Here is a 17,507-nt window from a genome sequence, read left to right on the forward strand (position 1 = left end):
CAGATTATTGTGCTGCTGAACTCCTTTATTCTACAACCAGTGTGTTCCAGCTCTAACATTCATGTCCTGATGGCAGAAGGTCCTTGTCCAACATGCAGTATATGTACAAGCACGCGACTCTACTTGAGCCTTAAAGTTGTATCAAAAGTGGCATTCATCGTATGACATTTATCTTCTGGTGTATTCTTCTTAACGAGCACCTGCTGTCTCCTGTGTACATGCATTCTGAGAAGACATATCATAAAATCACCTCTAATTCTAAATGATGAGCAGTTTTTAAATTTTCGTTTTTGTCTCCCAGACTTAAATCGAGTATGCTTTCATAAACATGTCATGCTTGATTAAAAACGACGAGGGGGTGTGATTTTATATCTCTCTTCCTCTCTCTCTCTCTGATGTACTTTACTCTTCACAAAGCATCGGTGCTGCCGAAAGCAGCTTCCTGAGCAAGGGTTATGCTGGGTGGTTTGCCATTGCCTTCCCAGCAGTAGTTCAGGCAGGAATTTATCAATTGTTCAGGGTGCCATCGATAGCTCGCCTACTCTTCGCTCATGACACCATGGGGTGTTTAACGTTCACCACCGAATGCTGGCAGATGGGACGACCAGTTTAACATCCATCCGAAGTACGGCACACAAATTGATGTGTGATGATCACCTTGCCTGTGAAGCATCGGGATGATAGCTTTTCGCTTGGTCTGGATTTAAACACAGACTAGACAGCAGAGAAGTGAGTGTGTGTACCTGGAGGCCATCTTGGCAGCCCGATTTTATACCAAGCCGTGACAGTTAAAGCACACACCTCATTGGAAATTAGTGTGCAGGTGTCGGTGGAACATTTTTTGTTTAAACGATACGTCACAAAGCACGACACAGAGGGAACGCTGTATGAATGATTGTGTCCTGCCAGATGTGTACGGATACTTTGAATGGCTTTAAAACTCCATTGTGATTAAAATCCAGAGAAATGTCCCATTCCAAGACTATTGAAGTGTCCTGTGACTTCTACAAATTATTTTTGAAATACAGTTGCAACGATAATAACCGACATGGTCCTGATAGTAAATATGTAAAGCATTTCATGCATGGACCTTGAACGAATCTTCTTTTCAGGAAAGTCACATGGCTCCTTTACCGTGGGAAAGCTCATCGTGCGAACGTCCTCTGGTGGCTACACCTCCACCACTACCACGCAAAGCAGCGATTGCTGGATCCTCATCGGGTGGGGAGTCCGTATCCAGCGAGGAGGCATCTGAACCCTCAGAAGAAGAAAGGGACGATGAGCCAACAGGAAATGAAAGTACCCACGAATCTATCACTGTAACAGCAAACTCATGGACAACGTGAGCAGATGTTTTCCAGAAATAACTTTCAGATTTTTATTTTGCTACATTGTTCATGTTGTTATTATAATAAAAAATAATTAGTAGTTACATTATTACTGCTTGCAGAGTACCCACCCTCCAGGCAATGTTGTTTCAAACGTGCAACACGTTCTTCTGACACATCCCTTTATTTGAGCAGTGTATAGGCAACAGACCGCAACTTCCATCGCTTCCAAAAATAAAAATAACTCTGGTTATGTACATTAAGCAAAAACATGCAAACTGCTTGTGTGCATGTAGAATACATTGTGGTTATATAACTCAGATAATTCCAATTACACTGGCTTATAGGTTGGCACCAGAGGTCTGAATCCAGCTGAGGTCTATAGGTACTGCCACCTGCACAAGGCCCATGATGCCTATTGGCTCAACCTTTCGGTATTTGATGATGATGCTTTTAACAGTCGCTTTGGTTGTTTTGCACTGGACAGAAAACTTGTATGGACGGCATGGTAATTGTGAATATAACACTTCTGAAGATGTCCTAGACTTATCAAAATGGTGGACATATGATTTTTTTTTCATGTTACAATTGTGGATGGTGTAAGGCCAGCTGTCCAACCAATGGGTATAGAGTGGGTATACATACATACATACATACATACATACATACATACATACATACATACATACATACATACATGCAAACACTTGCTCCATTATATATGGAATATTCGCTTATCTGGAATTGGAATTCCAGATAAGGTATTGTCATCGTGCACCGTCCGTCCATCCATCCGTCTGTCTGTCCGTCCGTCTGTCCATGTCTGTCTGTCTGTCTGTCTGTCCATCCGTCTCCTCCGGCCAAACCGATGGGCCGATCCGGCTGAAATTTGGCAGCAAGGTTCCGCTCCTGACTGGTTCAGGGGAATGCAAAGCTCGTTCCAGTGATGTGACTTGAAGGAGGTCAAAATGCCGGACTTAGTAAATGCCTTCAAAAATTCTTATCCAGACCCACCAGTCAGAATGCTACCAAATTTGGGTTACAACATGAGGGTAGGGTACTGATGTTAAATTGCGGGGGTCATGCCGATCGCATGACCGAAAGTGTGCCAAAATGGCGGACGCAATAATTGTTGGGAAAATCTATAAATTCCTTTAAAAATCTTCTTCTCCAGACCCCTCAGTCAGAATGCTACAAAACTTGCGTTACAACATTAGGCCAGGGTCCAGATAAGCTACAGGTCCAGTGGTCCTATTTTTTCATTACCCTAACTGTTTAAAACATTTCTGTTAATGGTTTCATAATCTACTACTTATCTTAAGCATGTTAATTATCCCCACCATCTTGTGGGGTCGGCCAGGGAAAGTATTTGTCCGAAGTCTTTCATTAACCAGCTTGCAGGACCTGACCTACGAGTGAAGGTGACTTGGACAAAAATTTGCAATTTGTTCAGGGTGCTGGAGATAACTCACCTGCTCTTCGTGAAACACACCGTGGGATCAGTAATGTTCACCAACGAATATCGACAGTTTAATGTTCATCTGAAGAACGACGCACACATTGATGCCTCGACTTGCATACAAAACTCCAGGATGGCAGTTTATTGCTGGACTGACATTCAAACCAAGACTGGACAACTTAGAGGGGAGTGTGCACACCTGTAGGCTATTCCGCGGTCCTCTCACGTTTCAAAATGACTTTGATGAAGGAATGCCAAGTAATATTGTGGTGTCGTGACAGAGGTGCTCCAAGGCAGACACGAGCGGGGGAACAGTACAACCCTGCTTTATTGCACGAGCGAGAGCGTGAGCGTACGTTGCCCGTAACTCCCCTTTATTACGTACTCGATGCACTCCACAAACCACACGACCTCCAGGCTCCCAGGCCACAACGGCTACAGCAACTACGACCACGCCTCAGGCGGCGCACACCCCTATATCCCGTGCAAGCACGTGACCACTCTAACCACTCCTCCACCACGCTCCTCCACATCATGCCCTGCCCCCGCAGGCCCAGTACACCACAATATAAAATAAAGAATTCATATTTATCCTTTATAACCTTTTAATGTTCATTTTCATGAGCATTTTATGATAAGTTATAACTTGTGCGTGTGTTAATTTATTTATTTATACATCTTTGTTGCTTCCAACTGCAATTCACTTCACTTTCAGGCAGATTTATTTCAGCACAAAGTGACGCAAAATGTAAAAACAATTTTTTTTTTTTTTAATCTACGTTTTTAAATGGATTTTTAAATGTGAAGAAGTTTTGTTTTGCATTTTGTCTTAGTCTTAGTTTTGTCAAAGTCTGAGTTTTGCATTTTGTTCAGGAAAATGAAATTTCCATTGCACTCGTAAAACAATGAGACATTCAAACCGGTAAGCATTGTCACGTGACCAAATTAGCAATCTGTTTAAGTTATTACAGTACATATTTCTTTGTTTCTTTCGAAGAAGTAATATTCGCCAAAATGCATCTTCTGATGTCGTGGACTGGAAATTGGAGGCAACGACCTTTTGTGACATCAAATTAGAATCCTCGACACTGTTATTTCCTTACAGCACAATTCAGCACAGCTTTGTTGCTTGGATATTCTCCTCTTGAAAATTCTGAAGGTTTTTCAAAATCATTATAAGGTTAAGGTCAATTGGTGCTTTTATTTTTGGCCTCACTTAGAAGCAGAAAGGGCTGAGGCTTCTCGAGGAGCCTAAACAAATATCGCAGAGAGGCCAAGTACGTCGGTGTACTTTTCGATGAATTGCAAAGACATCAGTGGACGTTTGGATAAAACATAGCTGCATAGTACCATGAGTCTTATGCTCACATGTCAAAGCCAAGCAGACTCTTTGAAATGATGTCTGAAAGTATTCAAATAAATATCTTACAAAAAGCACAAGCCCTTCCAAACGCACATTTCACCTCAGTCAATGGTGATGAGCGGACTATTCAAATATCTCGGTGTGATGTTCAGATATAATTTGACGAAATGAGACGAATCATCTTCATCAATGTACCAGACTCGTTATGCAATGGCGGGACTGCCAAAGCATCTCTCGGCAAAGGGATGTACAGGCTGGTTTGGTTATTCCACGTACTTTGGTTATTCTGTGTGGTTTGGTTTTCCTGGGTGATTTGGTTGTGCTGGGTGATTTGGCTGTGGTGGGTGGTTTTGTTTTGATGGGTGATTTGGTTGTGCTGGGTTGTTTGGTTTTGCTGGGTGATTTGGTTGTGCTGTGTGGTTTTGTTTTGTTGGATGATTTGGTATCATTTCGTTTGATTGTTATTTGCTCATATTTTCACGTCATTCCTAATCTCATACTCTCCTTTTTAGGTCATCTCTTCGAGCATGACCTAATAATATGGGTGTTGAGAGGAGAGGTGACGATCCGTCCGTCCGTCCACAATTAAGTTGAAGTGGGAGATATGGTCATTAGTGATCCTGATAGAGGTCGATGAGACGTACACGATTGTATGACTTTCAAGGTCACTGAAGGTCAAGGTAAAGGTCACGAGGCCTTTGAAGTTGCGAAAATGCCGATTTTCAAATTCTATCTGCTCTGCCATTTCTAAAGCAATCTTGAATTTGATTGTGGCATATGAATCTAAGGGACAATATCTAAATTTAGTCGGGCCGGATTTTCGATATTCGCTTTCGTTCTCGTGTCACGTGACTTCAAATTTGGCAAAAAATGCGAAAATGACGATTTTCAAAATCTATCTCCTCCTACATTTCTCAAGCGATATTGAATTTGATTGTGGCACATAAATCTATGGGACAATATCTAAATTTTGTCAGGCTGGATTTTCGATATTCGCTTTTGTTTTCGTGTCACGTGACTTCAAAGTTTGCAAAAACTGCCCTACCTTCAGGAGGTTATATATTTTCTCGCAGAGATGACCGTCACTCCCGCACGGAGTTAATTTTTAAACGATGCTTCTTCTTCTGCTAACTACCACTCCTTGCACTCCTTCACTGCTTATACTTCACTTCTCAAACCAAAAAATACTCCGAAATCATGCATTCTTATTCTTTTTTTCCTTTTCAAATGGAGGCTCGTGAAGAGCAAGGTGACTGAGGTTATGGACTGCTCGTGAGTGGGTCAACAGGGCAACATTTTAACAGCATGGGAATCAATGAACAGAAATAGAGGAAGGAGGGACGGCAAGAAATACAATAACCTCAAAGTAAAAATGTTGAGTTCGGGAGGGTTCTTCACTATTATTATACATCTCTTCTTCTCCACAACCTCCTTCGAAAAGGCTTCAAATATAACTTTTGCAAAATGTCACTTCAAAGCCAGACAGTCTTGTGCAACTTGTTGGCTTATTTATTCAGTTTCTCGTACCTTTATTGATGTGATGTAATTATTTATTTCATCGGTTATATTTTGTGTTGATTTATTCCTTTATCTGCAGTTCCATGCAAGAGAATGGTGGTGACCTGGAAAGTCTGATTTTTCAGCAGGAGGACAATGCGATAACAGAGGTACAGGCCATGTTTGAATGGACTTGTACAGAAAGACTTGTACAGTGTGAATGTGTGATGATTAAAAATGACATGTCAGACAGTAATTTACTCTGAAATACCTTTTCAAAAATACGTGGCAATCTGTTTTTTTCTTTACAGGAACGAGGCTCATGGAAGAGCAAGGAATAACTGACAGTGGGACAAACATCAAGGGAATGAACAAACAGGAAAGAGGAGAGGGAGGAGGGGAGAAAAAACGGAAACTAGCAAATAAGATGGTTGGGTTAGGAAGGATTAATGGAGGTAATAAAGATCAAGGGTAAGAATTGCGGATGACAATAGATGGCGGTGCACTGCTTACTTGAAGTACTGGGGGGAAGGGTGAGACAAAACAGCATCTGGAAGGTGGTTCCATAGACGGAAGAAGCAAGGAATAAAAGATATAAGGTATGCAGTTCATCTAAACTTTGGAAGTTTAACCTGGAGAAGGTTGCTGGAAAACCGCATTCATCCTGCAGTGGCTGGGGTGGGTCAGAATACTGAGAAAGCAGAGGAAGCAATATAGAATAGATGGTGGAAAATAGACAGACCATCGACCTGCCTGTGCTGTGAAGGCAACAGACTTTAAACTTCAGCCTCTTCATGGGGGGTTTCAATAACTTAGAGAGCTTGAGGGTCAACAGAATCCAAGACACACACATATATATATATATATATATATATATATATATATATATATATATATATATATATATATATATATGTGTGTTGGGGCACCAGCCCATCATGAAGAGCTGTGCAACATTGAATTGTTATCATTATCCCGCACACATGAAGCGAAAAGTGGGGTTAAGCAATTGGTTCACATCTACCTATCCGTCCATCCACAAACCTCAATTTATGATCGAGGAACAACCTTATTTCAATTTGATGTTATCCTTGGTGTCCCACAAGTCAACAACCCCCTTTCGCCGAGTTGTAGATCATGGAATATTTGATGAAAACGCATGTTTCTGGAATCAAATTTAGCTTGAGGATCAGAACAGAGATGGTGCTGCTAACCCCATGCATTTGGCCCTTTAAAAAAATTAAAAAATAAAAGAATCAAAGGAGATCTGGGGCATGGTCAAAAGGTCAAATACCAAAAAATGCAATTCCAGGCACATTTTAAAACATTTTTTCATGAAACGTTTGATATGCAATCAACATTCGGGGATGGATGAAGTATGTAATGCTTTTTGGGGATTTGACACTCAGTTCATGCCCCTCAGGGTGGGGAATTTGAGTCACAGGGGTCAAAACAGAAGATATTTTAAACTCAAAATTTGATATTGGGTCATTTCTGGTGGAATTGTTTGCCCCGTTTCAACATTGCTTGGGTTGGGAAGTGTGGGGAAATCAACATTACCAAGTTACTTTTGTGTCCTTGTTTAATAAGAAGAAATATTATGGTAATAAAGTTTTTTGGGGTTTTTTTTTGGAGTATAATTGTTCCTGTTCATGTTGTTCCCTGACCTTGAGTCCCTTGTTGTTTTGACAGTTGTATGAACACAGGAGGAACAACAAGTTGAAACCATCAGCTTCTTTCACGCCCTTTAACCCCAGACCGTATTCCTCAGTGCCTCCCCGACCTACATCTGTTTTACCTCCAGGTACAGCTCTATAATAATAATAATAATAATAATAATAATAATAATAATAATAACAATAATAATGATGTCTTTTCAACAGTTTTCACTATAATTGTTTTCAAAATAATCTTATGATATCCTGATCAATGTGGCCTCTTCACTGTTATGGACTACACCTGGCGAGAAGAAGGCAAGGTAATGAAGCCTATTCTGGATCTTTGCATCGATTTTGGACTTTGGCCATGGTTTCACTCTGAATGCCAGATCTTCTTAAAAATATAATCGGATCTTTTTGCAGATAACTTAGCTGTACCATCCTCTCAAAATGACAGCCTGCCCCACAGAACTGTGATTCCTACTGGCACTGCACCAAAGAGCAAGGAAATATCAGAATTAAATACAAAGAAGAGAAAACAATCAGCTCGTACCCCCGGGCAGTGGGAGACAGGGTTTTGTAATCGTGTGTGTGTGTCTGTATGTCTGTACGTCCGTCTGTCTAAGCCATAACCTTTTTTACTATTTGAGCTTTTGTCATCGAATTTTCAAACAAACCTTTATTATGATAATAAGTATGGATTAAATATTTAAAAATTGGGTCAAAATGTGAAAGGGCAAAATCATAGTAACTATAAATAGCCCTTATTATTCCAGTGACAGCGCGTTAAGCATGCGACGGCGACTTTTTTTTGCTTTGGAGACGAGTTCTGGGAATGTGGTTGCTGAGGGGGTGGAAGCTGATTACATGGAGGCCCCTCTTCCTGTAAACTGTTTATTTATTGGCAGGAAAAACAAGCAAAAAGGTTCAAGGCTTCTTCTTTAACTTATTTTTTTTGATAACCATAAAGTTTGAATCAGAAAATTATTTCAAACTACACATGACTGAATACATTCTCCTCCCCTCCCTCTCTACCCTCCACCCCCCTCCACTCCCTCGCCCTCCTCTCTCCACTCCCCCATCCCCTCTACCCTCACTGGCCCTCCACTCTCTTCTCACCCTCCCCTCTTACCTCACCCCTCCATTCTCCATTCCACTCTCACCTCACCCCTCCTCCTCTCTGACCTTTCCTCCACTTGTACATAGAGATAGATATTTTTGACTCGTATCAAGTTGAGCTCACCCACAATGTCTACCTCTTATGATTATGTAACCGATAATGATAATGGTACATAATAATTGCATGTCAAGCACAAGATGCCCCATTTTATTAATCGCTTCCGCGTTTCTTTATTTATTTACCATGAGCAATCGTCTGGATGCCAAACAGCCATTTCAGGGCAAAGCGTGCTTTAGCGTCATTATGAAGTTTTTTTTTGGTTGATTCATCATCTCTGAGCTATCCTGAATCAGAATCAGCCGGGTGCCAGACTCGCACCCTTGAGGGATTTTTTTTAGAGGCGAAAAACAAAATGGCCGCCACCGACTTTCGATAAATTCTCTTTTGGGCTATATCTTCACTTCTAATGCACTTACACACACAATTTTGGTGTCTACTACTATGTTTCATGCGACAGACAAGGTAAACGTTGATGATTCTCTCAAGATCGAACGACAACAGATGGCGGAATTTAAATCTGATGGCCAACAAGCTTCAACAAGACACAAACCAAGAAAGTGACCCTGATGACTTCGACCAAAAAGAGCATCAAGCTGGATGGAAGGCCAGTATATGATACCAAATTGATCTACACCCGAGTCATATGTTTCCAACAATACAGGGATATTGATATCAAGGATGTCCTCTCTTACGAACTGTCCCCTTTCCCAGCCTCCTTGTTTGATGAGAGCGGTGCGATGCAGGCTCAGTCGAAAGCAATCCTGAAGACAAAACTCCAAGTTGAGCAATTAAGTCGAATCCAAGGTGTTCCAGATGCTGTCATCATCGATGGATGCGCCATGTTATGGACTGCACATTGGCCCACAAATGGTACAGTTGAGGATGATGTGATCAACTTCATGGGAACCATCAAATACCACCTGGAGTGTTGTGACGTATACCTGATTTTTGACAGGTACATCAAAATCAGCACGAAACAAATGACGAGATCCAGTCGCGCAGGTCATGATTCAAGTCGAAAACATCAGCTCAACTTACACACAACACTTCCAGCGCAAAAAGTGGTCCTAAATGTAGCCTACAACAAAGTACAACTGATCGATTTGATCTGTCATTATCTGATAACCCACATTGTGGACAACCAGACCAAACTGGTGATCACTGGAAAAGATCCTACACCAATACAAGTATGGAACAATTCCAGTCTACTGAGACAGGATCTGAAAACACACCATGAAGAAGCAGATGTCATCATCATCCATCACTTATAATTGTGTCAGGTGTCAGTGGTGACACACATCAAAGTGGTCTGCTACGATACAGATGTCTTTGTCCTGTTGATTCATTTCTACCTTGAGGAAAAGATAACTGTGGATGTCAGCATGGAGAGTCCGTGTGCTGGGAGGGCAAACGTAGACATTCGCCAAACAGCACTGAAACACAAAAGCATCGCCAAATATCTGCCTGCTGTACATGCTCTGACCGGATGCGATACTGTGTCGTATTTGTTTGGCATTGGAAAGGCCACAGCGCTGAAGGTACTAATGGGCGGACATCATCCCACCTTACTTGGTCAGCTGGAGGCAGACGAGGAAAAGATGATATCTGAGGCAACTACCTTCATTGCTGCCTGTTATGGTTCCAAAGTCGAAGGTGATATGTCCACATACCGGTATCAGTTGTGGAAGTCTAAGATGGCCAACTCCAAGATTACCTCTGCTCCGAAATTGAAGTCGTTGCCCCCATCGCATGATGCCTTTGTTCAACATGTACATCACGCTCATCATCGTCATTAGATGGAAATCGGCCACTCAGTCAGACCCTCCGAACTTGGATCCCATTAAGTATAGATGGCAAGAAGGTGAGGACGGTGCGACGTTGTGTCCAACCACACTTCTACCTGATGTGTCTGCTGCACCAGTCACCATTCTGCAACTGATCAAGTGTCGATGCTCCACCAGCCGGCCATGTTCCACCGGGAGGTGTGGTTGTGTGGCAGCACAGATGTCATGTTCGATGTTTTGCAGTTGTAATGCTGGATCAGACTGTTGTAACGAATAGACAAGGGCGGTAGCTGCTAATCATGACGAAGATTGAACATAATACAGAACATTGCATCTTTAACAAAGTTAATATTTGTTTACCTAAAAATAAAAGGTAATTTCAAAATCATATACATGTACATACTTACTTTAAGACATAACCCAAAGTCATAGTCAACTATCCACATGTATCCGGATATATTTGTGTAAAAATCGTATTCCAATATAATCATCAATTCATTGATCATTGCAAGTAAGTTACTTCAGCTGTCATTGACTATTATTGTACGTAGTATTAATATTTGAGGGTTCATCAAATTCAATTTCTTAATCGAAGTGATCAGTGGAACTGCAAAATAGCCATGTTTAATATTAAAATGGTGGCCATCTTGAAAATATGAGACAGGTCTTATATATTGTTGCGAATTCGCGCCCTCCGGCGTGCGGACGGCCACGTAACTCGGATCGCGGCACGTCGCTCACCGGACGGACAATTCTGTCGTGACCCTCTCGGACCAACGCCGGGAGTTAGTCATGGGTGAGGGTTTAACCTCACCACGATCGTGCCAATTGCCCACCCGTGCAGGATAGGGTCGCTCGCCAAATTCGATCTACCTCAGTACCTGCGCGAATGGTCGACCGGGCGATCGCACCTCGCCGCAGGTCGACTCCGGACATGGGCCGCTTGGGCGACCCGTTCCGTGCTATCGGGATAACCGAGCGGTGTTATCGCCGAACTGGACGGTTCAGATTAATTACCGGGCGTATTAAGCCCACTACGAACCCTTCACGTGAAGCAGGATGGAGGGTCAATAAAGAAAAGACGAAGCGAAACGGGAAAACAGTTCACACAATGCACATTTATTACGCGACACACGGAAAGCACACATAGACAGCCATACAGTCAAAATGCACATATAGCAGTTACAACAAAAGAAACAATGACGCCGAGTTACTACCGAATACGCATACACACAGCAACATTATACAGTTCTACTTTACAGACGGCGCCAACACACATTTACTCAAAAGCAAAGGAAAGAAGCCACCCTCATAGACAAGGGGGCAGACAGGCCTGGAGGCCAATATGTGCGCGTGACCTGGAGGAGCGGCCAGGTCCGCGAGACCGGGGGGGGGGGTCCTACCCGCGTCCTCGTGACGCGTTGGCGGACGAACCGCAGATGTTGCCACGTGGCTGTGCCCCGACTCCGTGCTCCTTGGTGGGTTTCGTTGGCACGACGTTTGGAGTGGGGTGGGAACGGGGCCCCTTTTTTGCACTATCTCAGCGCGGGGGAAAGGGGGAATTGTTGATGCCCTGGGGGAGGAGAATGGCGGGCTGGCTTGGGTCCCGCGACGAGCGATCTCACACCGCAACCTCGTCGCCGACCGCCGTCCTTCTCGCCTCGGACCTGAGCTCCTTTGCCTCTTCCCGCAACTTTCCTCAGCTGACTGCAGAACCCAACTCGCTGCCACACCAATGACTCGACTCACTCTGCCCTGCCGACACACACTGCTACTGCCACACTCTGCCACGATTGGCCTTGCGCTGGCCGTTTTATAGGCCGGCAGGAGAAAACAATATGCAAATATCCGGATCAGAATGACCTCGGGGGCGGAGCCACGCTCGCCAATTGGATGGAGGAAAAGTGGGCGTGAACCTCCCCTGATCCTAGAATTTGCATATATGGATTTCACACAGACGCGCCTGGAGGCGGGGCCAAGCCGCTCCGCGCTTGCTAATTGGATGGATCAGAAGTGGGCGTGTAGCGTTCTTGATCCGAATTCTCCCTCGGAAAGGCCGCTATTTGCACTCGCGGCTCGGTGCGTATCTTGAACGAGCCCAAGACAGCCTGACGCTCAGTGTTCAGAGGTGGTGCGGGAATGGCCGTAGAAGGAAAGAGGTGAGGGTGGTGGAGGGTTTATCGGTGGTGGTTTGATGGTTATGGTGCCGTTTGGGAATGACGGTGATGCGATGTTTGCGGGATTGAGTTGTGAAGGTAAACGTCGTGGCTGTTGGTGTTGTTGTTGTCTGAGGGTTGGAGTGTGGTTGTAGTTGGTGACGATGGCTGGCGTGGTGGTTAAGGTGGTTGTTGTGTGATGGCGGTTGAGACGTGGTTGGTTCAAAATAAAGATAGAACAGAAAAACGGCTATCTCAAAGCGTCGCAGCCCAAATGAATCACATAAATTCCCTCTAAACAACGGGTTTGGGGCTAACTACATATGTACTTAGAGTTATCTCACGTACGGGCCCTGAATGGTGGTTTGCGAATTTTCACAGCCGTAACAATATATACAACTTCAATTTTATCATTATCGGATTCCTTGACCATGAAAACATAGTAGTACACACCAAAATTGTGTTTGTAAGTGCATTAGAAGTGAAGATATAGCCCAAAACAATTTATTGAAAGTCGGTGGCGGCCATTTTGTTTTTCGCGTCGAAAAAAAATTCCTGGAGGGTGCGAGTCTGGCACTCGGCTGATTATGATTCAGGATAGCTCAAAGATGATGAATCAACCAAAATACTTCATAATGACGCCACAACATGCTTTTTCACATTTCTGCTGGACTAATCTTACTCCACCCCTCGCTCATAATATTACCCCACCTCTCCCTCAAGACTCCTTCCCCATCCTGCCAGACTCAAACTCCACCCTTTCCATCCCTTTTCCCACCCCACCCCACCTCCCCAGACTCCCACTCCACCCATTCCCATCCCTCCTCCCACCTCCACCCTTCCCCTTCCTCCTCCCACAAAGATACCCGGCATTGTCAGGCAATCCCAGATCCCTCGTTCCACCCTTTCTCCTCCCTCCTCCCACCTCTCCCCCTCCCTCTGGACTCCCACTCCACCCATCTCCCTCCCTCCTCCCACAAAGGTACCCGACATTACCTGGGATCTAAAGGCCCGGTCACACCTTGACGTTTTAGCCAACGTATGCCGATTTTTAAATTTTTTTTCTAAAACGCTGGCACACGTTGAATACGTTATGGGTAAGTTTTGATAACATTGAGAGCACGCTGAAAAACACTGCCATACGTCGTTGTACGCTGGCTTTAAACGTTGTACTTTTTGGTTGTCCTCAAATTTTTTCATGCTTGAAATTTCACGACGTATGCCGGCGTATGACTCACACGTTCCGCTACGCTGGCCACAAGTTGTATGCACGGTCTGCGATCGTTGACAGACGTCAACACATGCTACTTGTAAGTTAATCATAAGTTGAGACACGCCGAGGTAATGTTTAGCGTACCCGAAACTTATTTCTAACCTATGATTAACGTGTTGTTGGCACGTTACACGATCGTTGCCACACGTCGACAGACGTTACTTTTAAGTTACTCATAGGCTGAAAGACGGCGGTATAATGGATCGTCCTTGCGTCATCGTCCACGGCCACGGCCAGGACACTTATTTGCAGCATTCTTCAAACTTTTCTTCGGCATGATGAGGATGTTCACACTTCGATGTCTAGCTTGGCTATGATTCCAATTGTCCATCGGCAGCGTCTATTTAAAATAGTCGAGTTTGAGCGTTTTAACACATTCAGAAGAAATGCTTCAAATTTCAAAACCCCAGCGTCAAAAAACAAAGGCGAGTGACAGCAATTTAAATCGTTCATTGTAAACAATGAAAATAGTTGAGTGGTACCGTTTAAAAGTCGTTGAGTGTGAAAAAAAAAATCCAATTGTTGAGCGCAAGCGTCTACTTTCAATAGTGGAGATGCAGCCATTTAAATCGTTGAGTTTATCATTTAAATCGTTAAATCGTTAAACGCAAGGACGATCCATCATAACCCACACCCTCCCCCTCACACTCACCTACTACTGCCAACATAAACAAACTACTACTAATACTAATACTAATACTAATACTAATACTGTTACTAAACTGATACTGTTACTGCTGACATGGACATAGACTCAAAAAGGACTCGAAAACACTGTTGGGTTCCCCTTTTATGAGCAGCATTTTTATATACCAATTCCCAAAACCGTTTTTTAACACGTTAATTGTAAGCTAGAAACACGTTAATTTTTTTTTTGTCGACCGGAAGACGTCATTGGAATACGTCTACATACGTCGATGTGTGTTGGGACTACGTAAAGAATTGGTTCAAAGCACGTCAAACATAAGTTAGAAATAAGTTTCGCGTAAAAAAGACATTACCGCGACGTGTTTCGACTTATGAGTAGCTTATAAGTAGCCTTTGTGGACGTGTGTAAGCGTCCACATATCGTGTGTAAAACTTATCCCCATCGCATGTGGAACGTGTGTCATACGCCGAGTACGTCGTAAAATTTTGAACATGTTTAAAATTTCTTGACGTACTCTACTTACTACGATGTATGATAGCGTACTTTAGCGTTGTACTCACGTATACCAAACTTACTCATACCGTATTTGACGTGCCCCAACGTTTTAGACACATTTTTCTTAGGTCGGCATACGCTGGCAAGATCGCCAAGGTGTGACCGCGATGTTGACACTTCCATTTCTACGGCAGTTATGATTCGAATCGTTGTGCGTCAGCCTTTTAATAGGCTACGTCACGACATCGTCGGCGATGCGTGCAACGCGCTATGCCTAAGTTAGACTATCGTTGGGCATCGGTTGTGTAGGCCGACAACAGGTTCAGCATTCGTTGGTATAAGTTATCTATAACACAACGAAACGTTCTGTGTCCGTTACCAATGCGTTATACATAAGACCAAGTCGCTATGAATACGTCCGAATCTTTAAAAAAAAACATCAAAAGTTCAACGTAAGCCAGCGTTTTACATACATTTAATACGTTGCCATCGCTGGCTAAAACGTCAAGGTGTGACCGGGCCTTAACATACACCTTTTGAACTACGACAATTCAGCACTTATTTTGAGACAAACATTTTATTTATCAAGCTGCAAAATATTGAATAGAAATATAAACAAAATTGAACATATAATTGAAATGCTTTTGGGTATATTGAATGTTTTTCCATCAAGGACCAGAACATATAAATGGTTTGGTGTTCCAACTCTAGAGCAGCCCACATATAGTTAGTTGATAATGTGAAAAATATATTCAAAATCGGTTTTGTTGTCAGACAATCGGCACGCACTTTCGAAACAACTGGATCTGTATACAGAAAAAAAAAATCGCATATTTTTTCAAAATTTTCACAATTGAGTGAATTAAAATATTATGACAATAAAATATTATACAGAGGGTTGTGGTAGTCTTATTTTTCCTGTGCAGCACAATGCAGCAAGTAACATCATTGACTGAGGGTGTAGCAGTGCTGCTGATGCAGTGTCCCTGTAGGTTAGAGTAGGAATTTGGAATTTGACGAGGATGCCGGGGACAGCTCCCCTACTCTTTGTGAAAGACTCCGCAAAGGGATTGTTGAATTAATACCAGGTGGGGTTGACTCTGCCTGTCATCCTTCTGAGGTCGGCAAAATGAGTGTCAGCTTGCTCGTATCCTGCGTCGGAGTGCTGACCCATCCGTGATTGTGTCCAATAGCCAAGGAGACTGCTTAGGCAGCACCAACGTTTTGCATAGAGTATCATCCCAACGGATGGATGGATGCACCTGAGCTCAATTTGGAATGTCATTGCAAAGCTGTTAAATATTGACTTACACAAGTCATTTCAGCTTTTCATTTTTCATAAATTTGGAAAAAAAATTCTAAAAACATGTTTTCACTTTGTCGTTATGGAGTATTTTGTGTAAATCAGTGACAAAAAAAAAATTCAATTTAATCCATTTTAAATTCAGCCTGAAACACAACAAAATGTGACAAAAGTCTCGGTATTGTGAACACTTTCTGAAGGTACTGTTGTTATCATTAACAGGTACTTCATGTAACTTTATTTCTGGACTTCTGCTGAGTTAAACATCAATGACAGTGCTGAGAGTGTAAGAACTTATTTTCAAATTCTTCACATTTCCTTGTACTTACCTCAGTGGACAGGTTGGAAGAGGGAAGGAGAGGCCCATCCACAACAGGTCTCACCTCTCCTGATGCACCTGAGATCAGGAAGTACAAGAAGCGTTTCAACTCAGAAATATTATGTGCAGTGCTTTGGGGTAAGTAATTTAAAGGGAATGGTGGGGTAGGGAGGGGTTAGGTGGAGGGGGGGGAGGGGATTGGACCACACTGACCGTAGCCTTAAAAATGTTCATGACTTGTCATCATGAGCACTCCATGTTCTGTCGAAGGGATTATGTGACTCCACCATGCTCTAAACCAGAGATATTTCCACTATCACTTTCCTTACTGCCCATGTCATTCCTTTCCTTTGTCCACCTTGCATCATATGCATAAATAGTGATAATCTTAATTATAAAGGAATAATATGAACTTTCAGTGAGCAATCTGCACAGAGTACAACATCTCTCCGGCTCTTTTTTCCTCCAGTGGTTTTCCAAACCTTTGACAGGAGACCCCACCCGTGTCACGTTTTCCAAACGTGACAGGAGAATTAAACTGTACTTCCTGTGAAATTCAGCTTTCGGGGGGCGGGAGGGAGCTCCCAAATAACCACATTGTAACAAGAACTGAAAACCTGGGTAAGGTCATGAAATACAGGTAGTCGACGAAAAAATGGAAACACCAATAGAATGTCACTTAGGAGGGTGTTGGGCCACCAAGTCCATTCAGGACGGCCATGGATATGATGTGGCAAGGAGTCAACAACAGTCTGGAGCTGTTCTGTGTAAATGTGGAATGATTCTTCCACGAGGAAGTCCTCCAATTCACATTGGTTTGATGGAGGCGGAAACCGCTGTCTTAGGTGCCTTTCCAGACAGTTCCACTAATGTTCTGTGGGTTTGAGGTCCAGCATTGAGAGGGCCATCAAAGCTGGATCACTTCGTCCTTGTGCTCCTCAAACCACCCGGTGACACATGCACCCCGTTGACCAGAGCATTGTCTTCCTGAAAGACATCCCTCCCAGCAGGGAAGAAATGCTGCATCATGTGATGCACATTAT

At 43.2% G+C, this 17,507-nt stretch overlaps 1 protein-coding gene across 2 annotated transcripts in view; it reads left to right on the top strand.

Moving 5' to 3' along the window:
* Window positions 1–17,507, top strand: part of LOC147012940 (traf2 and NCK-interacting protein kinase-like) — a 262,159-nt gene that overhangs the window by 227,114 nt on the left and 17,538 nt on the right. For both annotated transcript variants that reach the window (XM_085854314.1, XM_085854315.1), the window contains exons 20-23: window positions 1,113–1,342; window positions 5,748–5,817; window positions 7,340–7,451; window positions 16,480–16,602. In XM_085854314.1, the coding sequence (XP_085710440.1) occupies window positions 1,113–1,342; window positions 5,748–5,817; window positions 7,340–7,451; window positions 16,480–16,602 (535 nt within the window). The remainder of the gene's footprint in view (window positions 1–1,112; window positions 1,343–5,747; window positions 5,818–7,339; window positions 7,452–16,479; window positions 16,603–17,507) is intronic.

This window comes from Eptatretus burgeri, chromosome 14 (assembly GCF_056783735.1).
Source record: "Eptatretus burgeri isolate ZD-2024b chromosome 14, Ebu_testis_v1, whole genome shotgun sequence".
In the NCBI taxonomy this organism is placed as follows: Eukaryota; Metazoa; Chordata; class Myxini; order Myxiniformes; family Myxinidae; genus Eptatretus; species Eptatretus burgeri.